The following is a 27,449-nucleotide window of genomic DNA, read 5'->3' as shown; positions in this document are numbered from 1 at the left end:
TGATTCCAAGTCTTTGCTATTATGAATAGTGCTGCAATAAACATACGTGTGCATGTGTCTTCATAGCAGCATAATTTATAACTTGCAGTATATACCCAGTAATGGGATGGCTGGGTCATATGGTACATTTAGTTCTGTGATCCTTTGAGGAATCAGCCATACTGTTTCCATAATGGTTGAACTAGCTTTACAATCCCACCAACAGTGTAAAAAGTGTTCCTATTTCTCCACATCCTCTTCCAGCACCTGTTGTTTCTGACTTTAATGATTGCCATTCTAATCCGGTGTGAGATGGTATCTCATTGTGGTTTTGATTTGCATTTCTCTTGATGGCCAGTGATGATGAGCATTGTTCATGTGTCTGTTGGCTGTAAGAATGTCTTCTTTGAGAAATGTCTGTTCATATCCTTTGCCCACTTTTTGATGGGGTTGTTTGTTTTTTTCTTGTAAATTTGTTTGAGTTCTTCTGAGGTTCTGATATTAGCCCTTGTCAGATGACTAGATTGCAAAATGTTCTCCCATTCTGTTGTAGGTTGCCTGTTCACTCTGATGGTAGTTTCTTTTGCTGTGCAGAAGTTTTTAGTTTAATGAGATCCCATTTTGTCAATTTTGCTTTTTGCTGCCGCTGTTTTTTGGTGTTTTAGAGATGAAGTCTTGCCCATGCCTATGTCCTGGAATGGTACTAGGTTTTCCTCTAGGATTTTTATGGTATTAGGTCTAACATTTAAGTCTCTAATCCATCTTGAATTAATTTTCAGATAAGGAGTAAGGAAAGGATCCAGTTTCAGCTTACTTAAGTGGCTAGCCAATTTTCCCAGCACCATTTATTAAATAGGGAATCCTCTCCCATTTCTTTTGTTTCTCTCAGGTTTGTCAAAGATCAGATGGTTGTAGATGTGTGGTAATATTTCTGAGGACTTGTTCTGTTCCATTGGTCTATATCTCTGTTTTGGTACCAGTACCACGCTGTTTTGGTTACTGTAGCCTTGTAGTATAGTTTGAAGTCAGGTATGTTGATGCCTCCAGCTTTGTTCTTTGATTCTAGATTGTCTTGGAGATGCGGTTTCTTTTTGTTCCATATGAACTTTAAAGCAGTTTTTTCCAATTCTGTGAAGAAACTCATTGCAGCTTGATGGGGATGGCATTGAATCTAAATAACCTTGGGCAGTATGGCCATTTTCACTGATATTGATTCTTCCTATCGATGAGCATGGTATGTTCTTCCCATTTGTTTGTGTCCCTTTATTTCACTGAGCAGTGGTTTGTAGTTCTCTGAAGAGGTCCTTTACATCCCTTTGTAAGTTGGATTCCTAGGTATTTATTCTCTTTGAAGCACTGTGGAATGGAAGTTCATTCCTCGATAATGCTCGTTTATCTGTTACTGGTGTATAAGAATGCTTGTGATTTTGCACATTAATTTTGTATCCTGACTTTTGTTGAAGTTGCTTATCAGCTTAAGGAGATTTTGACTGAGACAATGGGTTTTCTAATATACAATCATGTCATCTGCAAACAGGGACAATTTGACTTCTTTTCTTTCTAACTGAATAATTCTCTTTGATTTCTTTCTGCCTAATTGCCCTAGCCAGAACTTCCAACACTATGTTGAATAGAGTGGTGGGAGAGAGGGCATCCCTGTCTTGTGCCAGTTTTCAAAGGAATTTTCCAGTTTTTGCCCATTCAGTATGATATTGGCTGTGGGTTTGTCATAACAGCCTTATTATTTTGAGGTACGTTCCATCACCAAATTTATTGAGCCGCGAAGCATGAAGGGCTGTTGAATTTTGTCAAAAGCCTTTTCTGCATCTATTGAGATAATCATGTGGTTCTTTGTCTTGGTTCTGTTTATATGCTGGATTATGCTGATTGATTTGGCGAATGTTGAACCAGCCTTGCATCCCAGGGATGAAGCCCACTTTGATCATGGTGGATAAGCTTTTGATGTGTTGCTGAACTGGGTTTGCCAGTATTTTATTGAGATTTTGCATCGATGTTCATCAGGGATATTGGTCTGGGTAAATTCTCCTTTTGTTGTGTCTCTCTGCCAGGCTTTGGTATCAGGGATGTTGGCCTCATAAAATGAGTTAGAGGATCTCTTTTTCTATTGATTGAATAGTTTGGGCTGAATGGTACCAACTCCTCCTTATACCTCTGGTGGTAGAATTCAGCTGTGAATCCATCTGGTCCTGGACTTTTTGGTTGGTAGGCTATTAATTATTGCCCCCACTTCAGAGCCTGGTTATTGGTCTATTCAGGATTCAACTTCTTCCTGGTTTAGTCTTGGAAGCGTGTAAGTGTCCAGGAAATTATCCATTTCTTCTAGATTTTCCAGTTTATTTATGAGGTGTTTATAGTATTCTCTGATGGTAGTTTGTATTTCTGTGGGGCTGCGGTGATATCCCTTTATCATTTTTAATTGCATCGATTTGATTCTTTTCCTCTTTCTTCTTTATTAGTCTTTGCTATGGTCTGTCAATTTTGTTGATCTTTCAAAACCAACCTCTGATTCATTGATTTTTTGAGGGTTTTTTGTGTCTCTATCTCCTTCAGTTCTTGCTCTGGATCTTTTAGTTATTTTGCCTTCTGCTAGCTTTCAATGTGTTGTTTTGCTCTCTAGTTCTTTTCATTAAGTATTAGAGTGTCAATTTTGATCTTTCCAGCTTTCTGTGAGAGCATTTAGTTATAAATTACCCTCTACACACCTCTTTAAATGTGTCCCAGAGATTCTGGTATGTTGTATCTTTGTTCTCATTGGTTTCAAAGAACATCTTTATTTTGCCTTCATTTCTCAGATGTACCCAGTAGTCATTCAGGAGCCGTTGTTCAGTTTCCATGTAGTTGAGCCGGGTTTGATTGAGTTTCTTAGTCCTGAGTTCTAGTTTGATTGCACTGTGGTCTGAGAGACAGTTTATAATTTGTTCTTGCACATTTGCTGAGGAGTGATTTTACCCACTACGTGGTCAATTTTGGAGTAAGCACGATGTGGTGCTGAGAAGAATGTATATTCTGTTGATTTAGTGGAGAGTTCTATATGCCTATTAGGTCTGCTTGCTGCAGAGATGAGTTCAATTCCTGGACATCCTTGTTACCTTTCTGTCTCAAGGATCTGTCTAATGCTGACAGTGGAGTGTTGAAGTCTCTTAATATTATTGTATGGGAGTCTAAGTCTCTTTGTAAGTCTCTAAGGACTTGCTTTATGAATCTGTGCTCCTGTATTGGGTGCATATATATTTCTGATAGTTAGCTCTTTCCTGTTGGAATTGATCCCTTGACCAATATGTGTATTTCTCTTGTCTCTTTTGGATCTTTGATGGTCAAAGTCTGTTTTATCGCAGACCAGGATTGCAACCTCGCTTTTTGTTCTCCATTTGCTTGCAAATCTTCCTCCATCCCTTTATTTTGAGCCTATGCATGTCTCAAGGCAGGAGATACCTTTTACACAGCAGACTGATGGGTCTTTGACTTTATCCAGTTTGCCAGTCTGTGTCTTTTAATTGGACTGATTTAGTCCATTTACATTTCTATACAGATTCTTATGTGTGAACTTGATCCTGCCATTATGATATTAACAGGTTATTTTGCTCGTTAGTTGATGCAGTTTCTTCCTAGCCTCGATGGTCTTTACATTTTGGCATGTTTTTGCAATGACTGGTACTGGCTATTCCTTTTCCCATGTTTAGTACTCCTTCCAGGGTCTCTTTGTAAGGCAGGCCTAGTGGTGACAAAATCTCAAGCATTTGCTTATCTGCAAAGGATTTTATTTCTCCTTCACTTATGAAACTTAGTTTGGCTGATATGAAATTCTGGGTTTAAAATTCTTTCTTAAGAATGTTGAATATTGGCCCCCACTCTCTCTTCTAGCTTGTAGAGCTTCTGGCTTAGAGATCTGCTGTGAGTCTGATGGGTTTCCCTTGTGGGTAACCTGACCTTTCTCTCTGGCTGCCCTTTTAAGATTTTTCCTTCATTTCAACTTTGATGAATCTGGCAATTATGTGTCTTTAGAGTTGCTCTTTCCTCGAGGAGTATCTTTGTGGCGCTTCTCTGTATTTCCTGACTTGAATGTTATGCGTCTCTACTAGGTTGGGAAGTTCTGGATGATATCCCCTGAAGAGTGCTTTCCAACTTAGTTCCATTTTCCCTCACTTTCAGGCACCCTAATCAGACGGAGATTTTGCCTTTTACATAATCCCATAATTTTGCAGGCTTTGTTCATTTTTTCTTTCTTTTTTCTTTTGTTTCTCTTCGCTTCATTTCATTCATTTGATCCTCAATCGCTGATACTCTTCTTCCAGTTGATCGAGTCGTTACTGTGCTTGTGCATTTGTCAATGCATTTCCTCGTCGTTTTGTTTTCATCTCTCTTTCTTATTTCATGACCTTCTCTGCATTAATTACTCTAGCCATCAATTTTCCTAATTTTTTTCAAGATTTTGTAGTTTTATGCTTAAGTAATGAATTCTCCCTTTAGCTCTGAGAAATTGATGGACTGGAAGCCTTCTTCTCATCTCGGCCAAAGTCATTCTCCGGCCCAGCTTTGATCCGGTTGTTTATGAGCTGGCAGCCCCTTGCTGTGGGAGATGACTCTTATTTTGAATTTCCAGCTTTTCGCCCTTGCTTTTTCCCCATCTTTTTTGTTTTATCTGCCTCTGGTCTTTGATGATGGTGATGTACTGATGGGGTTTTGGTATGTGTCCTTCCTGCTTCTTGATAGTTTTCCCTTCTAACAGTCAGGAATCTCAGCTGTAGGTCTGCTGGAGATTGCTTGAGGTCCACCTAGACCCTGCTGTGCCTGGGTATCAGTGCAGAGGCTGCAGAAGCATAGAATATTTCTGAACAGCAGTGTACCTGTCTGATTCTTTTGCTTTGGAAGCTTCCTCTCAGGTGTACCCACCCCTGTGAGGTGTGTGGGGTGTCAGACTGCCTCAGTGGGGATGTCTCTCCCAGCGATTCACTCAGGGTCAGGGGACCCACTTGAGCAGGAGTCTGTCCTTCTCAGATCTCAACCTCCGTAAGTTGGGAGATCCACTGCCTTCAAAGCTGTCAGACAGAGTCTTTTTGTCTGCAGAGGCTTGCCGCTTTTATTTTCTTTTACTGTGCCCTGTCCCCAGAGGTGGAGTCTACAGAGACAGGCAGGTTTCTTGAGCTGCCGTGAGCCCACCCAGCTGGAGCTTCCCAGCAGCTTTGCTTCACTACTTGGGCCTCAGCAATGGTGGGCTCTCCCCAGCCTCGCTAAGCTGCCTTTGCCGAGTAGATCACAGACTACAGTTAGCAATGAGGGAGGCCGGGCGCGGGACCCTCCCGCCAGTGTGGGATATGACCTGGTGTGCCTGTTTGCTTAAAGCAGTATTGGGGTGGGAGTTACCCAATTTTCCAGGTGTGTTGTGTACTTCATTTCCCCTGGCTAGGTGCAAGGGACTTTCCCTCATGCCTCCCAGGTGAGGCACTCTGCTTCAGCTCTGGCTGGTCGGGCTGCAGCAGCGACCAGCATCGATAGTCCCGCACTCCCAGTGAGATGAACCTAGCACCTCAGCTGAAAAATGCTGAAATCACCGGGTCTTCTGTGTGGCTCGCTGGGAGTTGGAGACTGGAGCTGTTCCTATTCGGCCATCTTGCTCCGCCCCCATACATATATAATTTTATATTATTTATATACAGAATTATATGATATATATAAAATGAAAGACAGATTTATTATAATATTAATTTATATATTATTTATTTATATATTAAAATATATAACATATTTTATAAATATAATATGTAAAATTTCCATATATGTATTTAAAAATATATGTCATATATTATATGTTTTATATATGAGACAGGTTCATATATTATATTTCTTATATATGGCATATATCATATAAATATATAATATAAAAATATGTAGTGTACATACACACACATACATATACTATATATAAATATATAATGTACATGTGCACACACATACACACACACATATGTATATATTCTGTTGATTCTTGTTTCTTTGGAGAACCTTGAGTAATACAGTGACCTTTTATCCTATTTAGTCAGTGGAATCTGAACAGCTTCAAAAGGTGATGTCAGGTAGACTCTTCATTTTATTGGTCTGCTTTAGTAATCTGTTACAATATATTACAATCTTCCAATTATAATTCTATTATGTAACTACAATATATTAAACATTAAGAGAAGCTTGTTAAAGCTAGTGTAGGTTTATTACTAAAACAAAGTACCACAGACTGAGAAATTTATAATCAACAGACGTTTATTTCTCACAGTCTGGAGGCTGAAAAGTCCAAGATCAAGGTGCTGACAGATTTGGTGCCTCGTGATAGCTGCTCCCTGCTTTAAGTAGGCACTACTTGCTAAATCCTCACTCGGAGGAAGGAGTGAAAAGGGAACGGAGAATGCTGTCTTCCCAGGACAGAAGAGATGGAAAGGCAAAAAGGTGCTAGAACACTCCCAACTTCTTTTACAAGAGCATTATTTCGTTTAAGAGGGCAGAGCCCATGTGGCCTAATCGACACCCAAATGCCCATTTTCTTAATACCATCACTTTGGGCTTTAAGTTCCAACATGAGAATTTTGGAGGGACACCTACGTTTGAAGAACACCAGCTAGGAATAATTTTTAATTTATGTTTCAAAAATTTGGCATCTTTGTTATGGAGCAGGCAATTGCCTGTATACTAGCCAATATACTTTTTTTTGTAGTTTAACAAGTGTGCATTAACTGCATGCTTTCCTGCTCACTGCAATTCAAGCTATGACTTTGCGTTGAAAAGCTCTTGTGGTTTGGGTTGTGACTACACCTCACTGTAATACCGACACAGAAGTGATCCCCTGATCTAACCGTTGTTCTACCAGGAACTTGTTTCCTGGGATTTTTGCTGACAAACTTGTATTTCAGTTGCCTGTTTACTCCTGGAAGTGCAGGTATGGACAACTGGAAGTGCTGGAAATGCTGGTCCTGGACAATTGGTTTGATGTCAGGCAGCTTCAGTTCTAGGCGTGACTGAGACAACACAGGTGTTTTTAACTTCCCCACCCCTCGCTGCAGGATGTAGTGAAACCAGCAGGAGCAGAACCAGGCAAAGATAACTTTTTATTTTTTCTCCCCTCTTTCTTACCCATCACCATCATGTTTTAAATGAACTCTCTGTTCCAAAGCACATGAGTTCCTTCCCAGAGGCTGATAATCTCCCAGTTCCTCTGGTTGGTGCAGGCCTTTCCCATGGGTCCCAGCCAGGTATGTCTTCCTCATGTACCTTGTGCCCATTGTCCACTGAAGTGGGTCTAGGGGAATGCACAGGCAGGGTAAGTGGAAGGTCTAGACAATGGAACAAACCAATGGAGCTGCATTGCTGCTCTGTGCATTTGCAGCTCTGTGAATAGGTTATTATGGGTTCTTTTTATATCTAAGCAGCCAACTGCCTGTTGTCAGAATCAAAGACAAATATTATTATCAAAACCCATATATGCAAAACACCCTCTATAGGAAGCAGTGGTGTGCACCAATCATATTTCTGATCCAGAAACCAGTCTTTAATTAGAGAAGCTCAGGTAGAGGGAAATAACACTTCAATATGATCAGGTCTATCCAGTGAAGAAGGGGTGGGTGAGAAAGCCCACCCTGAAGGCATCAAATCCTGTCTGGGCAGCTCTCCAACCTCTAGCTCTATGGACCTCACTTTCCCCCTCACTTTTTGAGTGGGAAAAGCGCATAGTATGGCCCAATTAAGTCAAAGCCCATAGTATGGCCCAATTAAGTCAAAAGATGGCATCAAATTGTGTTAAAAAATAAAACTCCTTTTAATTTCATAAGGAAGAGATTCCAAATCACACTTTTAGAATGAATAGGAATGAGAGGGAATGTTATGGAATCAACTCATATGAGAAAGATTCAGCCTCAAAGATTCTGAGAATATCTGCCTTAACCAGTTGAAAAAGAAGGTAGATTGTTTCCTTCTTTAGTCTTTGCTCTTTCACAACCATGGCAGTAGGGGAATTGTTTAACTTGAGAAATGCCTTTTATACAATCTGCTTGGGAAGGCATTTTGTTTATAATGTGATAACTGTGCCAGTTTTCAGAATTCCTTTCTTTTGTTTTTAAGGTCTAACATGAAACACTGGCTGTTCCCTGTCTTCACAGCCTGTTCTCCCTCCTCCTGCTGCCCCTGCCTGCTTCTTCCCTGCCTCCAATCCCATAGTCAGCTATCAAAACAACAGATTACAAGTAAACATCTGTTTATTAAACACTCATGGAATAAAGGTTTTTTTTTTTTTTCTAAGTTGTGTACAGAAATGAATTTGTCAACATTTTATTAAAAGTATCTGAGGTAAAGAAAGTTTCGAATGATACTAAGGATTTTTAGCAATAAGCTTGAGAGCTTGGGGTCATACACACAGTGACAGGTTCCAGAAAGAGAGACCTGCTTTTTAATTTAGTTAGTTGCCTAAATGTCTTTCTGTTTCTTAATTTGTTTTCTTTGCCAGCTGTGTCAGCTAATTAACTTCCATTAAGATATATTATGAGCAAAGTTTTGTTTTTGTTTTCACTGCAGATAATATGTTAACTCATAGTTACTTGAATTTAAAGTAACTGAGTCCATTAAAAATGTAGTTTAATAGTTTGGTTACTGGGAAAACATTTTGTGATTTTAAGCAATTTGTGTTGGTAGAAGGGCAAGACGATGTTTTCCCTTCTAATAGCATAATAATATATTCTTCAAATATGCAGAAAATATTGTGAAAAAGTGTTTTCTAAAGATGCTTATCTATTTTGGCTACCAAAAGAGAAATGTTTTCTGTATTTGATTTGCCTGTGGAGAAGACACCTGCAAGATATTTATTTATTTATTTTTACTTGCTCTGCACTTTTTTCTTCTGGAGAAGCAACCCATTTCCTACTTCAAGGTCAACTAAATTCAGAGTCAATCAACCAGGTCAGTCAAGTGCTCACTATTCCTCTCCAAACTGTGATCAAGGATGGGCAGGTAGCTCAAATCAGGTTGTAATTCTAATTGCCAGGATGAGCGATGTTTGCTTTCACTGTAATCTGCAGCTATAAGAATAATGGAGCTCAGAGGCACTGTTTTGCCAAGACTTGGAAAATGTATATATTAGTCCGTTTTCACACTGCCATAGCAAACTGCCCAAGACCGGGTAATTTATAAAGGAAAGAGGTTTAACTGACTCCAGTTCAGCATGGCTTGGGAGGCCTCAGGAAACTTACAGTAATGGTGGAAGGCAAAGGTGAAGCAACGCAACTTCTTCACAAGGCAGCAGGAAGGAGAAGTGCTCAGCAAAGTGGGAAGAGCACCTTATAAAACCATCAGATCTCGTGAGAACTCACTATCACAAGAACAGCATGGGGGAACCCACACCCATGATTCAACTACCCCTACCTGGTCTCTCTCTTGACACATGGGGATGATAGGGATTACAATTCAAGATGAGATTTGGGTGGGGACCCAAAACCTAACAATATCAACCTATGAATGAAGAGCACATCAAGGCAAGCAGATCCAGAGGTGAAGAACAGAGCCTGATGATATTGCATGGTCTCCTCAATCTGTTTGTACCTGACCCATGACAGACTGCCCACTTACTTAAGATGATACATTTTCTCCTTTCTGTCTGTTTGCTTAGGGTAATTTGAGATATATTTCTAGCCTAACTTTGAGAAACTTCTAATATGCCCATTAATCTTTAATTAAAATGTAGTATCATATAGTCATATTTTGTCTAATACATAATATGATTTCCAAAACCTTGTCTAGACGGGAAGCATACCAGATTTCCAATAGCAAAACTGTGATATATTTAAACTATGCCATGGAGTACAGATCACTGTAAGAAATCTCAACAAAACTGAATATCTGGATTTGTGTCCTAGATTTTTTTTAACTCATTATTTTCAATACTGTTTATGCTTCCCAACTCAAGAGTGCCTAGGAAGAATTGAGAAGACATGAAAACACGGATTTTACTTGATCAAAAATTAATAATCCTGCTTTCAATACGTATCGACTTTCAATGTCTTGGGCATTGTTTCACCTGGCTGAAAAAATGAATTTTGGACAAATGAGAAATAAATGCTAAGATCCAGTCAGAGTTCAACTATCAATTTTATATAACTTAAAAGCCTCTTCTATCTAGATTTAGCTTAGTATATGTCACAGCCAGTGGCAAGTCACTCATGTGGAGAGGACAGCCAAGTCACCACATTACTCAACTGTTGTACAAATTTTGCTCCTAACACCTTGCCAAGTTGTTGGTGACTGTGCAATTTATACTCCAGAGAAAATTTTGTTTGTCATTCTTACTTGGTTAACTTACCCATGAAGTTTGTCATTAATAATTTGAATTCTCTTGATCTAATACCATTAAAAATAGAAGTAAGAATCCCAGGATACTACTTCTGTCCAATGAGTCACTTTTTATTTCTGCCAGCGACCCCCTACAGAATCAGTCTAAGGCTTAAATCCTGTAAAAACCATGGAAGAATTTTCTAATCGGTGATGCAGATGGGTGTGGAAGTCTATGACTGAGGAGGAACTTGTGAGTTGCAGAATGAGTGGCAAGAGAACACTTGCTATCAACATTCCTCCTCCAGCCACCTTTTAACATTTTAATATACAGGAGACAGTATTATTAATAGCATATAGAGCACATTTGTTAAAGAAATGTCAGCAAATCACTTTATTTTTACTTTTTACTTTTATAAAAAGTACTTTTACATTTTACTTTTATAAAAATGTCAATATAACCTGGTCAACATAGCAAGACCCTGTCTCTACAAAAAAATAAAATAAAAAAATAAAAATGGCTGGGTGTGATGACACATGCTGGTAGTCCTAGCTACTCGGGAGGCTGAAGTGAGAGGATCTGTCACTTGAACCAAGAGGTCTGAGATTATAGTGAGCTATGATCATGTCACTGCACTCCAGCCTGGGTGACAGAATGAGGCCCTGTCTTAAAAAAAATTAAAAAAAGAAAATGACAATATTCTTTCTAAGCATGTTTGTTGTGGAGATAAAATGAAGATTCAGAATATAGGTGAAAAGTGTTTGGACATGGAGGTTCAACAAACATGTCCTTCCATCATGATCTGGTCCCACTTGCCTTTCCAATCTTTCTATTCATCATAATCTGCTCCCATTCTCCCAAACTCTATACTTAGTCCTAAATACTTTCTGATCTCTTGTGCTTCTGGAACCTTTACAAATACTGTTCTGACCCAGTGTTATCCCCTTTCCCCGAAACCCCACCAGAATCTAGCTACTCCCCTCATTTTTCAGGTTCCCATTTATATCTTGCTTTCTTCATCTCCTCAAACTGGATTTTAGGTGTTTCTTCTTATGGCACTTCGTTTATTATGTTTTGATTGCCAGTCTTCTTATTTCTTCCCTTCAATAGTATGGCTTTGCACATGTCATCAGACCTAGATTATTGAGAAGGATCCTCCCAGCTGTGTTCAAGTTGGATTATTAAAGGCCTAGAATTTGACAAAAATGAACGTGACATAAAAAGTTTAATCTAGGCTTCTTCAGAAATAATATTCCACATCTTCAGTATTCCCTATCTTCAATTGCTTTCTTGTATAATGATTGCAACATGGGTTTGACTTTTGAAAATCAGTAGCGTAACTGAGTAGATGCTATATCAATGATGATAGTGATACATCTTCCAGATTAAAAGAGACCACTATTTTATGTCTTAGAAATGGAAATTTCTATCCTATGTGTTTAAAATAGTAGCTCAGAAGATAAACATTCTGGGTCAGACCTGGTGGCTCACATCTATGATCCCAGTACTTTGGGAGCCCGAGGTGGGTGCACCACCTGAGGTCAAGAGTTCGAGACCAGACTGACCAATATGGTGAAACCCCATCTCTACTAAAAATACAAAAATTAGCTGGGCTAATCATGCACCTGTAGTCCCAGCTACTTGGGAGGCAGACACAGAAGAATCGCTTGAATCCAGGAGGCAGAGGTCGCAGTGAGCTGAGATCATGCCATTGCATCCCAGCCTGGGCGACAGAGCAAGACTATGTCTCAAAAAAAAAAAAAAAAAATTCTGTTTAGTCAAATGGGCTGAATTTATTTGACCAGCATGTGCATGCGAGCATGTTGTAGGGAAAAACTAAGAGCCTTCTTACTAAAAACCTTCTGTTGTAATTCCTAGGTCTTTAATGACCCCTCTGGTGGAGGCCCTGAGCCTGGTGTGTAAAGGGCAGATTAAAGATTGAGAAGGGTGCAAAGCATTCCAATTTGTGTTCAACTACTTGCTTCCATTTAATCACACTTGCAGGTTTTATGACTATTTAAACATCTTTTCATTTGTACTTGAAGATTATTTTTTTCTAAATCAATCTTCTGTGAGAAGATGGAGGGAAAGACTGGTTAAGTTTTTCTTTATGCTCCAACTTTACACCTTGGAAATATTTATTGTTCACCCCTGGCTCTTCTTATCCAAGGGAAGTAGCCTTGCTCATTCAGGAGTGAACCTTAGACATCCTCAAAACCTGTCCTCTCACAGTCTGAGTGAGAAAATCGCCTGGAAGTTTCAAGAACTTCTCCAGGATGGCAGAGGCAGGTTTAGCACCCAGATGTCCTGGGATCTCTCCCGAGCCCCTCACTTTGACTTTTGATCTTTCACCACTTGACATGGTCATGTTGTGGAACTTTATGTCCTCCAGGTCTGTCTTGGAGTTACTGGTGTGTAATTCATCATTAACAAGTCTTTATAATCCACCAGGATTTATTTATAGCCTCTCAAGTGTGATAAAGATACATATGATGGATATTTGTTATTTGAGGAGGGATTTTACTTTTAAAAATAAACTAAATAATTTAGAGGTAATTTGTGAGCAATACAGGTGACTCTGTTTTTCATTTTTTCCATTAAATGCTGATAAATGGCTTTAAAACAATAAAGCCAGTGTTGGTGGTGGCTTAAAAACAACCTCTAAATGTCCTTTCAGAAAAGGAGTTTCAGTAAGTTTAAACCAATTTCTTATTTTAATATGTGAAAAAAAATCATATAGCTTTATAAGTTTTGTAATGTCTTCACAGCATTATGATTTACTACCAAGTATAATCTAAATTTCCACAGGATGGTTAGATTTAATTGAGGCATCATCATTCTACAAAGCCAAACTTCTGAATATCAGGATCTTCTAGTTGTGTCTACAATAAACCAAAGAATTTAAAGAATTCTGCATTTGAATTTAGGGTTTTTCTTATGATTGGCCTAAGCATAAATATTTCATATGTTTTTCAAAAAAGAGGCAATTCCAGAATATTTTTTTCTTTCCAATTTGTGTTTGGTCTAGTGGAAAGCATATATGGTAAGAAACAGAATTATAGATATTTTTTAGGGAATAGAAAAATTATACACATTTATATAGATTTATATTTGTGTATGTTCCTATTGGAAAAAAATTGTCTTAATTCGTTCTTACTGGCATAGCAAAACTAGATAATCCCACTTTGCCAGTTACAGTGACCTATTACTTCTTTTACTTTATGGATCAAGTAGGGGAAAAAAGTTCTTGGCAGTAGCTGAACCTATTTCTGTTTCTGGAACACAGTTCCACAAAAGACCAACATTTAAAGAAAAAATGAATAAAAACTAATAAACAATATATGTTCATCTTCCTGATTCAACCTAGAAGCAGATGGAGAGGCCATGGAGGCAAGTCCTGTGCTTCTATAGGCCTGATTCTTGTTTCTAAAATTGGATCTAATTCTATCAGTTTATGTCTCCTGGGAAACAGACACCAAAATGTAATTAGAAGAGCAAGAAATTAATCAAGAGTAATTTCAGTGAAAGACAAAGGGGAAAAGGGAGTAGGAATAGACAGGGAAAGACTCAGACTGTGATGTAAGTCTGACTGTTGTGGAAAGGAGAATAGGAAGGAAGGAGGATTGGGTAGGACTAGCCTCAAACGGCAATAAGTATAGTACTGATAAAATCTCGGCCAAGCAAAAGAGAGTTCTGGTGCAAACACTGACAGAGGAGGAGCTCTGCATGAGGGACAGATGGCCAGGCCCTGGTACACCATACCCAGGCATTGGCTGGGAGCTATCCAGTCTTCTGAGGGCACTAGAGCAGGAGGCTCTCAACTGACTGCACTACTCCAGGTGAATAGCAAGTTCTTTTTATCTGAGGGGTGCGTCTTGACTTCCCATTAGTAGTGAGATATATTCAAATTTAATATTTACGCTTTTCTTGGAAGGCACCTTTAAAGATTTATTTCGTAGTCTGCCTTATCCTTGCAAACTATGGGGATACCTTGGGCATACTGAATAGCATCAGAGTAAAGTTGGGCTTCTGAAGTCAACTCATTTACAGGAGTCATATCAGTATCCTGTGTGCCATTGCTTTCTACTAAAAAGCCCCAAACTGGAAGTTCTATGTTTTATGCAAGATGATGAGGTGCATTTGTAACACAAATTCTCATTGCTAAACTGGAGGAAAAAGCAACACTGTCAAAAGTAATATGTACTACTCATCTTTTGAATAATTGGAGCGAAGCTGAGATTGTTACAAAACATGATTGGTTGACATGCTACCAGGGACATATCATGCCCTGTGCAGTTCTGTGAAATCAGTTTGGATTGTGGTCTTCTAGTCTCCATTCTCTTTTTTTTTTTTTTTTTTTTTAACTAATCCAGCAATCCATCCTCAGTTGATAAATAATTAATTTTAAATCACAGAGGTCATTTATAGCTAGTGTATTAGAGTTCTCCAGAGAAAGAGAGAGAAATTATGAGGAATTGGCTCCCACAATTATAGAGGCTGAAAAGTCTCATAATCTGCAAGCTGGAGACCCAGTATAACCAGTGGTATAATTCCAGTCCAATTCTGAAGGCCTAAGAACCAGGGGAGCGGAAGGTGTAAATCTCAGTTCAAGTGCAGGAGAAGACTGATAGCTCAGCAAGCATGCAGGAAGCAAAAGGGAAAAATTCCTCCTTCCTTCATTTTTTTTTTTTTTTTTTTTGGTTTGTTCTATTTGGGCCTTCAACAGGTTGGATGATGCCAACCTATACCAGTGACAACCATCTACTTTATTGAGTCCACTGATTGAAATGCTAATCTCATGTGGAAATACCCCGGTGGACGCAGCCAGAAATAATGTTTACTCTGAGCACACCATGGCACAGGCGAGTTGAAGCATACAATTAACCATCACACCTAGGAACACAGGAACAATCAATTCTGTTAAGGGAATTCAGGGGACCAAGAAAGGAAAGATGACATTTTGCGAAGGAAGGAGACATTTGCAAGGCTAGAGGAGAGGGGCATTTCAGGCAGAGAAAACAACAGTAGCAAGTCCTGGTCAACATGGAAGTCCAGGATATACTACTCAGGAAATAACTATTTTTCTGATGTGAGAGAGAGAGGGGGGGGGAGAGAGAGAGAGAGAGAGAGAGAGTCTGTGTCTATGTGTGTTATGCATGTGTTTATGTTGTGTGTGTTTTGTCTGGCAGGAAAGAGGGAAGAGGAAGAGTGGGTGGATTGAAATCATAGAGAGTGGCTAGAAGAGCTTTATTTTGGTTCTCATAGGTTTTAATTAGTATCTTACAAAAGCTTTTTTGTGCTGTCCTTTGTGATGACAAGTGGAAACTTCTCCATCATAGATCTACTCTGATCAATACAGTAACCTTTAGCCACCTGTGACTTTTTTATTTAAATTTAACTAAAATTAAACTAAAAATTTCATTTCTCAATTACACTATTCACATTCCAACGGTTCAATGCCCACGTATGTCTACTGGCTATTGGATACTACAGATATAAACATTTAGATAATCACAGATCATTTTATTAGACAGCACTAAATGGACAATCCACAACTCAGCATTTTGCAATCATTTCTGTCCTAAAACAGACTAAAGAACTTTGGCAAGAGAGCTAATGACAGAATATTGGGCTATACCAAATATTCTCCCTGCGTGCATATATGAGTACTGCTGCAAAAATAGTTCAGAGATTTTCTTTGCATCTTCTGAGAAAAACTGAACTCCTACATGCACAGAGCTGTGATAATCCCTGATTTTCATATTTAAACAAATTTAAAGGCTAATTGAGAAGGACTGTGGAATAATACTGCTGGGCTCATATTTGCTTCTGTCCTTTACTAGGTGAGAGACCTTGGAGAAATAACTTCTTGATGCCTTGGTTACCCCACCTGTAAAATAGAAACACAACATTCCCATAGAGTAATTATAGAGATCATATTAGTAAATATATGTCAAGAATTACAATAATGCCTGGTGGATAACATACGTTTTTAGTATTAACTAATATTATTACTAATCAGCCCTTTTTGTCAACTAGGCACTAAATAGCCTAGTCTCTAAGCTGGATTTATGCATCCGATTATATCTCATTATGGCAAGCATTCAATATCCATTTATTATTGTTGCTGTTATTATTATCTTTCAAATGGCAGTGTTGCCAGAAGGCAACTAGTAGTATTCTTACAAGGCCCTTCTCCTGATACCATCACTGTGAGAAAGAGGATTCTAACAGATAGATTTGAGGAGTACACAAACATTCACACTGAAGCAATAGGTTAAATAGAAAATGCTTCTAAAAGTCTAGAAAGGGATAAATAAGATTTCCACAAACAAGGTTTTGTTTTGCTTTTTTCTTTAGCTGCAAAATTTTGTGACAGTGATTTCTGCTTTCTGGCAAAAATGGAAAAACAAGAATGGATTTATCATGTTGTTTGAAACAAATTTAAAAATCCAGCAAAATATATGAAACAATGGTTTTCTGGACAGTGGCTATCAGGCAGTGCAGGACAGTGATACCACAGAGAGAGGAAACAAACAAGATAAACATTATGTTTGCCCCAGATTACTACCTTAAGAGCATTTTCAGGTCATGGCACAAGGGTGGGGATCACTGGTAGATTCCAGCAGATTCCCTAGGTTGAGAACAGGGAACTAAGGATCCAAGGATGCCCAAGTAGCTGGAGTTCACAAGACAGAGTGTTTACAAAAAGAGAATTACACCAAAAAAGAATCCAGGAAATCGGCAGCGAACAAACCCTGACTTACAGCAGAGTACCAGTCAGTGCTCACATGAGAGAAAACTACCTGAGGCCAGGAAAAACATTACCTGAATGAATCAGAAAGAACAGTGACTGACATTCGCAATGGCTGAGAATAGTTCATATTTTCACCAGCCAAAGTGGAAATTTTCATAATTCATGGGGCACTGTGTAGAGTACTCAAGAAGGTCTTGCCTCAGTAGTAGGAAATAATTAGACCTTTACCTAGCACTGCTTCTGACATGTCTATCAAATCATAAAAATGAGATCCCCCAAAATCAAACTGTTTTCACGTTATTTAACTGCACCTCAGAACAATGCTCAATTATATTTATAGGAATATAAAAATGCCCAGCTCCCAAAAGGTAAGACTCACAATGTTTTCCTCCAACGAAAGATATTCCGGCATGCAAAGAAGCAAGAAAACATTACCCTTAATAAGGAGAATAATCAGTCAATTAAAACTGACACAGAACTGACACGTTAGAAATAACAGACAAAGGTATTTAAAAGGCATTATAAATATACTCCATGGAGAATGGCATGAACCTGGGAGGCGGAGCTTGCAGTGAGCCGAGACCGCGCCGCTGCACTCCAGCCTGGGCGACAGAGCAAGATTACGTCTCAAAAAAAAAAAAAAAAAAAAATATATATATATATATATATATATACACACACACACACACACACACACACACACACATACACACAAACACACACACACACTCCATGTCCTTCAAAATTAAGTAGAGACATAGTACTTATCAAAATATTCAAATTAAAATTTTAGGAATAAAAACTACAATTACTGAAATTAAAAAACACACTAGATAGGATTAATGATATGTTAGACATTGCAGAAGAAAAGATTAGTGAATTTATTTATTTATTTATTTATAGACAGAATCTTGCTCTCTCACCCAGGCTGAAGTGCAGTGGTGTGGTCTCTGCTCACTGCAAGTTCTGCCTCCCAGGTTCACGGCATTCTCCTGCTTCAGCCTCCTGAGTAGCTGGGACTACAGGAGCACACCACCACGTCCAGCTAATTTATTTTGTATTTTCAGTACAGACGGGGTTTCACAGTGTTAGCCAAGAAGGTCTCGATCTCCTGACCTCGTGATCCATCCACCTCTGCCTCCCAAAGAGCTGGAATTATAGGCGTGAGCCACCGCGTCCGGTCAAAGATTAGTGAATTTAAAGACACAGCAATAGAAACTATCAGAAATGAATCATAGAGACTAAAACAAATTTTAAAAATGTAAACAGAGCATCTGAGAGCTGTGAAACAACTTCGAGTGGCCCAGTACAGATGTAGTTGGAGTCCCTGAGTGCCAAGGGGCAGGGAGAATGGATAGAAAAATAATGGCCAAAATATTCCCAAATTTGAGACAACTAAAATCTATAAATACAAAAAAAATGAAGAAACAACAGACACAGTAAACAAATTGTTCAAGACCAGTGATAAAGAGAAAATCTTAAGAGCAGCTCAAGGAAAAAGAAACACTATCCATAGAGGAATAAAGACATGTATAACACATTTCTCAATAGGAACGATGTAAGTGGGCAGACAAGAGAGAAACGTCCTTAAAGTGCTGAAAGGAAAAACACCTTTAAACTGCTAGACCTAGTAAAATAGCTCATTTTTTAAAAAGTGAAATTGGAGGAACTTATAGCTAGCAGATCATCACTACAAGAATTGTTAAAATATGTCCTTCAGTCAGACAAATGATATCACATGGTATTATGGATCTACACAAAGGAATGGTAAGCACCACAAATGATAACCCTAAGAGTAAAAACCTAACATTTTTTCCTTTATAGTTATATCTTCTAAAAAGATAACTGATTGAGTATTAAAACTAATTACAATGCATTCTGAAATTTATAAAATGTAAATAAGTAAAATGTATATCAACAATAACATGAAGACTAGGAGGAGAAAAATGAAATATACTAATGTAAGGCTCTTGTATTGTACATGAAGTGGTATAATATTGCTTGAAGATAGACAATGGTAAGCTATTAATACGCTGTAAACAACCACTAAAACAGGAGCAATAATAACAATGACACAAACTACATCAAAATAACTACACCTAATAAACTAAGAATTTTAAAAATATAATTAATACAAAAGAAGATGGGAAAAGAGAAAGGGGGAACAAAGGACACATGGGACAGAGCAAAAACAAACAGGAAGGTGATAGACCTAGGCCTTACAATATCAACTATCACATTAAATGTAAATATTCTAACTGCCCCACATAAAAGTCACAGATTGTCTGAGTAGAAATTAAAAAATAAGACTATACTTTGCTTGCAAGAAGTGCACTTTACTCAACCATAAGAAATCAAACAACCCAATAAAACGTGTGTACAATATTTGCACAGACATTTCACCAAAGATAAATGGATGGAAAATAAGCATATGATATAACACACTATATCATTAGTTATAGGGAAATGCAAATCAAAACCACAATGTGATACCACTGTAGCCCTAGTAGAATGTCTAAAATTAAGGAATGACTATACTAAGTTGGTGAGGATGTGAAGAAACTGAAACATTCATACTTTTTTGTGTGTGGAAATTTAAAATGGTACAGAATTTGGAAAATAGTTTAGCAATTTCTTAAAAAGGCCAACACACCTACCATATGACCCAGTCATTCTACTCCTATGAATTTACCTAAGGGGAAAAAAGCTTATGTTTACACAAAGACTTATTCATGTATGCTCATAGCCATTTTATTTATGGTAGTCAGAAATTGAAAATAACATAAACATCAACAGATGAATGAATAAATATATTGTCGTATTGCCATAAACAGAAAGTCACTTAGCACTATAATTTTTAAAAAAGATTTATATGAGAAAAAAATTGGATGAATCTTAAAATAAATATACTTACTGAAAAAAGCCAGACCAAAAAAAAGTGCATGTTGTTTGATTCTATTTATATAGACCTCTAAAATAATCTCCAGTGATAAAAAGCAGATCTGGTTGGGAAGAGGGGAATGAGTAGAGGAAAACAAGGGAGAGAGGGATTTCAAAGAAGCATGAGGAAACTTTTTGGGGTAATGAATATGTTCACTATCTTGACTGTGGTGATGGTTTCATGGATGTCAAAACTTATCAAATTTAACATTTTAAATATGTGCTGTTGATTAGATGTAAATTATACCAGATGTAAATTATACCTCAGTAAAACTTAAAACAACAATGGTTTTCTGCCAAGTTTTTCTTCCTCTTCAATATTCAATAAATGTGTCACAGAACTACAGAAACCCTAAAGGTTCAAAATGCTAATGCTGGATGAAAGAATAACCTGGTATACTTTCAACAGGCATAGAGAACTGGAGTGATGTGGTACTTTAGATTTCATGGCTCTTTATGACTGGGCAGACAGAAATGGACTTACTTGTGGTTGATCTTGACTTTGCTTTTCTCATTAGTCTGTATTTTTATGTAATTCATGTCATATTAAAATGATAGTTTGACATTAACAAATATGCTTTTGACTATTATGGACTAAATATTCTGGATAGCATAAAAAATACAATGCATGCAAAACAACCCAAAACTTTTCCTTGGGAGATCTTTGTATGTACATGTACTTGTAGATGATCAGATAAAAACAAAATGTATGTCTAACCAATTTTGAAGAAATGCATCCCAATTTTAAATTGAGTAGAATGCTAACAACTCAATCTCACCCAATTAACCTGTGATATTAATTGTAATTTTCTCTGAAAGTTTAGTTGTTATATGTCTCTAATTGATCTATATTTATTTTAGAAAGTGTTAAACTGTTCAAATGTTCAAATGATTGAAAAAATCATTGATTTTTATTTAATGTGGCACTGGACATCATTTAAAGATTTTATAGTTCAATTGCACATTGAAATATACATCATTATTATGTTTAGAATAATTTATCCATGTAGACAAATAAATGAGTGGAGATACTGACAGCAAATCAGAAATAAAATTGTCTGCTTTACAAAAGGTAATGTTAGAATGCATCAATTTCAAATAATAAAATAAATTTGTAATGCAAAACAAAGAAATAAAACAGCAACCATTGTAAAAGATCACAGATCAAGCAGCAGCAAGACTTCAGTTAGAATGAGTAAATGATAGTGAAAATTTACTGAATTTGCTTCTAAATTATGTTGTTTCTGATTCCAAACCAACGTAAAATGTTGTGAAGTTGTTGTAACAATGCCCAAGCAGCTTTGTGGGCTGTGGATACCAAGATGAAAAAGAGTGGCAGAATGTGTTGGAATGGCAAGAAGAGGAGAAAGTGCTTAGGGGTCTTAAATTGAATTCTATCTCTGTTCTTTCTGAGTGGCAAATGTGAGTATGTTTTACAGATATATTAATAGTGTCTAAGGTGGGTTTTTGTTTAACCTATATTAATCTCTAGACAACAGTTAGCTTTTTATAATCTAAATTCAAATTTTATATGAATATAATTGCCTATACTGCTAAAATTATTTTGAAATAGGCATTTATAGTTAATGAATTAAAAGTGTATTTCTTACAACTACCATACTCAATGGTGAAAACCTGAAAGTTTTTCCTCTAAGACCTGGAAAAAGGCAAGGATGTCCACTCTCACCACATCTATTCAATATAGTATTGAAAGCCCTAGCAAGAGCGTTCCAGAAAGGAAAAGTAAAACTATCTTATGTCATGCATATAACATGACCTTACGTGTAGAAAATCCTAAAGATGCCACAAAAAACTGTTAGAACTAATAACTGAACTCAGTAAAGTTACATTACAGAATACAAAATTAATCTGCAAAAATGCGTTGTGTTTCTATACACTAAGCAACCTATCCATAAAGGAAATTTTAAAAATATTTATAATAGCATCTAAGCATCTACTTAGAAATAAACTCAACCAAGTAAGTGAAAGACTTGTATGTTGAAAACTACAAAACATTGATGAAATAAAATTTAAAAGATACAAATAAATAGAAGGACATTCTGTGTTCATGGATTTGAAGAACTGATATTGTTAAAATGTCTATATTTCCCCAAACAATCTACAGATTCAATGCAATCTTTATCAAAATCCCACTGGCATTTTTCCAGAAATAGAAAAAAGAATCCTAAAATTTACTTGAAACTACAAAAGACTCCAAATAGCCAAAAAAATTTTGGGCACTAAGAACAAAACTAGAGGTATCACATTCTATTACATCTAAACCTATTATAAAGCTACAGTAATCTAAACAGTATGGTACAGAATAAAAACAGACATATGGGACAATGAAACAGAATGGAGAGCCCAGAAATAAACCCACACATATATGGCCAACTGATCTTTGACAAGGATGCCAAGAATACACAATGAGGAAAAGATAATCTATTCAGTAAACAGTGTGGGGAAAATTGAATATCCATATGTAAAGCATGAAAGTGGGCCCCATATACCAAAACGAATTCAAAATGGATTAAATACTTACATGTAGAACTGGAAACAATAATAGTCTTAAAATAGAGGAAAAAGATTGCAGACATTGGACTGGGCAATGATTTCTGGGATATCACACCAAAAACACAGGCGAAAACCAAAAAATGAACAAGTAGGATTACATAAAATGTAAAGCTTTTGCATAGTAAAGAAAACAATTTAAAAAATGAAAAGGCAATCTAGCGAATGGGGGAAAAATGTTTGTAGACTTTAATACCTACAACTCAATAGAAAACCACAACAAATAACTTGATTTAAAAATGGGCAAAGACCTGAACCAACACTTATCTAAAGAAGACATACAAAATGATCAAGAGGTATGTGAAAATGTGTACAACATTACTAGTCGTTAGTGAGATGTAAATGAAAACTACAGTGAGATATCACCTCATACACTCTAGACTGGCTATTATAAAAAAAAAAAAGGACATCAAGTGTTGGTGTAGAGAAAAGGAATTCTGTACACTGTTGGTGGGAATGTAAATTGGTACAGCCACTATGGAAAACAATATGGAGATTTATCAAAAAATTAAAAATAGAATTGCCATTTGATCCAGCAATCCCACTTCCAGGTGTATATCCAAAGTAAATAAAATCAGTATCTTGAAGAGATATCCATCCTCCCATATTTGTTGCAGCATTATTCACAGTAGCCAAGATATGGAAACAACCTGTGTCCATTGACAAATGAATGGACAAAGAAAACATTATGTGTGTGTGTGTGTATATATATCTATATACACACACACAGACACACACACATATATATAGATATAGATGTAGATATAGATACATACACATACACACACTGGGATATTATTCATCCCATAAAAAGGAGGAAATTCTCCCATCTGTGGTAATATGGATGAACCTGGAAGACAGTGTGTTAAGTGAAATAAGCCAGACGCAGAAAGACAAACATGGCATGATCTCACTTATATGTAAAATCTAAAATAGTCGAACTAATAGAAACAGAGAGTAGAATGGCAGTTGTCAGGGACTGGGGGTGGGAGAATGGGGTGATGTTGGTCAAAGGTTGCAAAGTTTCATTTATGTAGGATGAGTAGATTTTGGAGATCTACTGTACAAAATGGGGCCTATGAATAACAATACTGTATTGCATATTTTAAAATTTGCTAAGATGGTACAGCATATGTTAAATGCTCTTACCAAAAAGAAAAAGCAAAACAAAACAATAAAAATGGAGGAGGAAGAAATTTTTGGAGGTGTTGGTTAAGTTTATGCCATTGACTGTGGTAACAGTTTCATGGGTGTATACTTTTCCCCAAACATATCAAGTTTACATAATGGCAAATATTGTGTCTTGTTTTTACATTCACAGCATTTTGCATAGAGCTTGGCAGTTACATAGTAGATGTTGAACAATTTCTTCTGTGTTTCAGCTGTCAAACTCTGTTCTGAATGTATGAGGTACTATATTTATCTTTGAAACAGTATTTTCATGTCTGTGAAGTGCAGTTTCCTGTGTAAGACTAATAAAGTAGTACAACCCTTATTTTCCTATTTTTTAAATCAAATTCTCCTGAGTGTCTTAGAAAACCCTCTCACATGCAAGGTATAAGATTATTTCTTTTTTTCTGGATTTTAGAACTAGGTAGGTATGAGGTATTATTAGTCTTTGTATTCCCAATGTCTGACATAGTATGTGCTCAGTTTATTTTAGTTGAAAGATTAAATGAATGATTAAGAGCAAATTGTGTAGTGTCCAGTGTCACTGGACAGGAGTTTGAATCTAAGGATATCATGTATTGAACAACAATTATGTATGAGACTCTGTGTTAGAGCTGAGGATACAAAGGCGAATACAGGAATCTCTATCCAGCCTGAAAGAGGCAGATATGCAAACAGATCAATTATATATCTCATTGGAAGTGCTGTATCCCAAGTATGAATGAAGATCTACGGAATTACTAGTAAAGGAGACTAGATGATACTTGTGGTGAGACTTGAAAATGAGAGACTTGATTGCAATGATTTGATTTAAGCTAATCAAGGACAAAAAATCTTTAGAATAACATGTTGAACTTAACCAAGCCTCCCTGTAAAAGGGTAGACATAAATAAGACCAGGTATCCAAAGGAATGGATGGATAAATGCAGATATATTGCAATACCTTTCCTGAGTTTAAGTTGTATAGCTCCTTCAACAAACAACTATTTTAAGCGATCTGGATAAGATTGACAGTGGTAAGTTGTCATTTTGCAATAGCCCATGTTATTAAGAAGACAAAGAGAAAGGAGAGCATTCTGAGTAAAAACAATAGCTTATGCAAAGGTGCATAGGAGTTGAGAGGACAGCGAGCTTAATGTGACCAGAGTTTTTAGGGGAGAGGGTCTGAGATGGACTGGGCTCGTTAATAAAGGATAAATTTTTCCCTCTTTAGGAGTTCAGGACGTTGTCAGTGTCAAAGAGGAGCCAGTAAAGGTTTGTAATTAGGGAACAGACGTAATCAAAGTGTTTTCAGGAAGGTAAATTTCACAAGCAGCATCTTTTGGCGGCAGCTTCCTGCTGTCCTTAGTAATTCATTAAGGAGCTGGCTGTCAGAAAAAAAGGACTGAGACTTGGTAGAATACAAGTCAATGAAGAATTATGATTATTTATAGTGTATTACTAGCAAATTGTTGCTAAATAGGTTTTGTTAAAATCTCTTGTGATATGTGCATATCTATTATTTATCCACATAAGTAATTTGCATCATGTGAGTGTCTGGCTTGTGCTGTGGTCCCAGCAAATCTGCAAAGCAAACCGTTGTATGTAAACTTACACTTCTTTATGTGAGTGCTTTATTCTTTCATCTTGTTGAAAAATTAGATCACCTGCCCTCTCCTTGTAGTACGACCATAACTTAAGACAAATCTCTTAGGTCTATCATCTATATTCTCTCTTCCTCATTTCTTTATTCTTCATATTTCACCTTTCCTTAATTTAGACCCTAATTTGGGTGTCTTAATGTTTATTCCTTAGAGACATTTATTACTGAATAAGCCCTGTTATTTTTACTTGTGCCAAACATCTGTAAACTGAGAACGATTCTAAAAAAGAAATCAAACATTTTTAAAAGTAAATAAAAAAGAAACTCACAAATCACCAAATCTCTCAACTGTAGAATGGCAGTTGTCAGGGACCGGGGTGGGAGGATGGGGTGATGTCACAAAAATGAAATACCACCCGTTCCTCAAAAAACCTATGGAAATAAAAAATTTAAAAAATTAAAAGATAAAAATAAAAACAGCAACAACAAAACAATAAAGCCTCTTGGAAAGATACAAATGTGGTATGATCTGGTACAAAGAAAGAATTTTTTTTTTTTTTTTTTTTGGTAAGTCACTTAGCTTATGAACAAAATAATAGCCCATGAATGAAATTTTAAAATGTTTGGAAAATAAAGCTAATGTTAAAAAAAAGAGAGAGACTGCATTCTTTCCAAGCAAAAAGCCCAAAGGGACCAAAGTTTGATGATGCCCTAGATTCTGTGACAGTCTACACTGAAATAATTATTTGTTCCTTTTGAATTGCCAAGTTTTAGGTCATTAGTAGTGAGCAAATGTATTAATGCCACTATCATTTTTTTGCTAATGTTCTTCTTCCTTCAGCCTAGTAAGTCCAAACTATCAAATAAAATTTATACACACACACACACACACACACGCACACACACACACACACACGCACACACACACACACACACTTTGAGACCATGGTGCCTTTCTATTTATTTCTAGTACGGAACATTCAGAAACATAAATTGTAACATTTTTGTAAGCTGCTATAATTTCATTATTTTGGATTGAACATCTTCTTGCCCATAATTGTGACCATCTCAGGTCCCCGGCTTAAGCATGTTAGTTAGTTCAAATATTGGCATTGCTATAGATGGAATAATTTCCCCATGCAAATTCAACTATTGAAGTCCTAACTCCTAACGTTATGACGTTTAGAGATGAGGCCTTTCGGAGATATTAGATTTCGATGAGATTATGAAAGTGGGGCCCTCATGGTGAGATTAGTGCCATTATAAAAAGAGATACCAGAGAGGTTTCACTTTCTCTTTCCCATGTGAGGACATAGGAAGTAGATGAAAAGATGGTTGCTAAAAAGAGTTCTCACTGGACCCAACCATGCGACATCCTGATCTTGGACTTTCAGCCTCCAGAACCGTGTGAAAATGGATGAATAAATGAATGAATGAATAAAATCTGTTGTTTCCACTGAGTCTATGGTATTTTGTTATGGCAGCCTGAGCTGACTAAGACAGATGGCCTTTGATCCTGCTTAGGAGATTCCTGTTAGGATTTAGAAGCAGACTTTTAATTTCCATCCCAGTTCAAGCTACTATTCCAACTGCAATGAGAAACAACATGCATTTGAGCAAGTTCTGAAGCTGGCTTCATTTCAGGAGTTGTGCCTCAGTATGGGCAGAGGCCTGGGAAATCTCTCCAAGAATCAGGTTCAGCTGCATCTTGGCTTACTGGCAGAATAGCAGGAAACCTCTGACCAGTTTACCTTTTATGCTTTCATTTCCTATTTTTTTTTTTTTTTCTTTTTGGTAACTTTCTTTGACTTAAGGTGACAAAAGAGTACCTTTTTCAGAAGCTAGGACAATGTGGTAGAGTGAAACAAACCTGAATTTGGTGTCAGAAAATCTAAGATTCACATCCAGGCCCTATTTGGAAATCTATGCATTTATACATCCTTCCTCTGGTGATCTGATTCCATGGAGCTATTTCACAACTCTTTGTTGAACTTACCTGATAGTCACACAAATTCTGTCCTGTGTGCCACAAGCTGTATTGACTTCCCTCTTCCTCACCTTTATCCCCAAGGGGGAAAAACAGTTGCTTTCATTCCCCATTAATTTCAACATTGTTTTATGACATATACATT

At 37.0% G+C, this 27,449-nt stretch overlaps 1 protein-coding gene across 1 annotated transcript in view; it reads right to left on the bottom strand.

Moving 5' to 3' along the window:
* Nucleotides 1-15,793: 15,793 nt before the first annotated feature.
* Nucleotides 15,794-27,449, bottom strand: part of SHPRH (SNF2 histone linker PHD RING helicase) — an 88,468-nt gene continuing 76,812 nt past the window's right edge. The window contains exon 19 of the mRNA XM_031667362.1: nt 15,794-16,187. Coding sequence (XP_031523222.1) covers nt 16,115-16,187 — 73 coding nt within the window. The 3' untranslated portion in view covers nt 15,794-16,114. The remainder of the gene's footprint in view (nt 16,188-27,449) is intronic.

The sequence above is a fragment of the Papio anubis genome, chromosome 6, assembly GCF_008728515.1.
Source record: "Papio anubis isolate 15944 chromosome 6, Panubis1.0, whole genome shotgun sequence".
Taxonomy (NCBI): domain Eukaryota; kingdom Metazoa; phylum Chordata; class Mammalia; order Primates; family Cercopithecidae; genus Papio; species Papio anubis.
The sequence above is the reverse complement of the archived record's forward strand: the minus strand, read 5'-3'. Positions and strand labels throughout refer to the sequence as shown.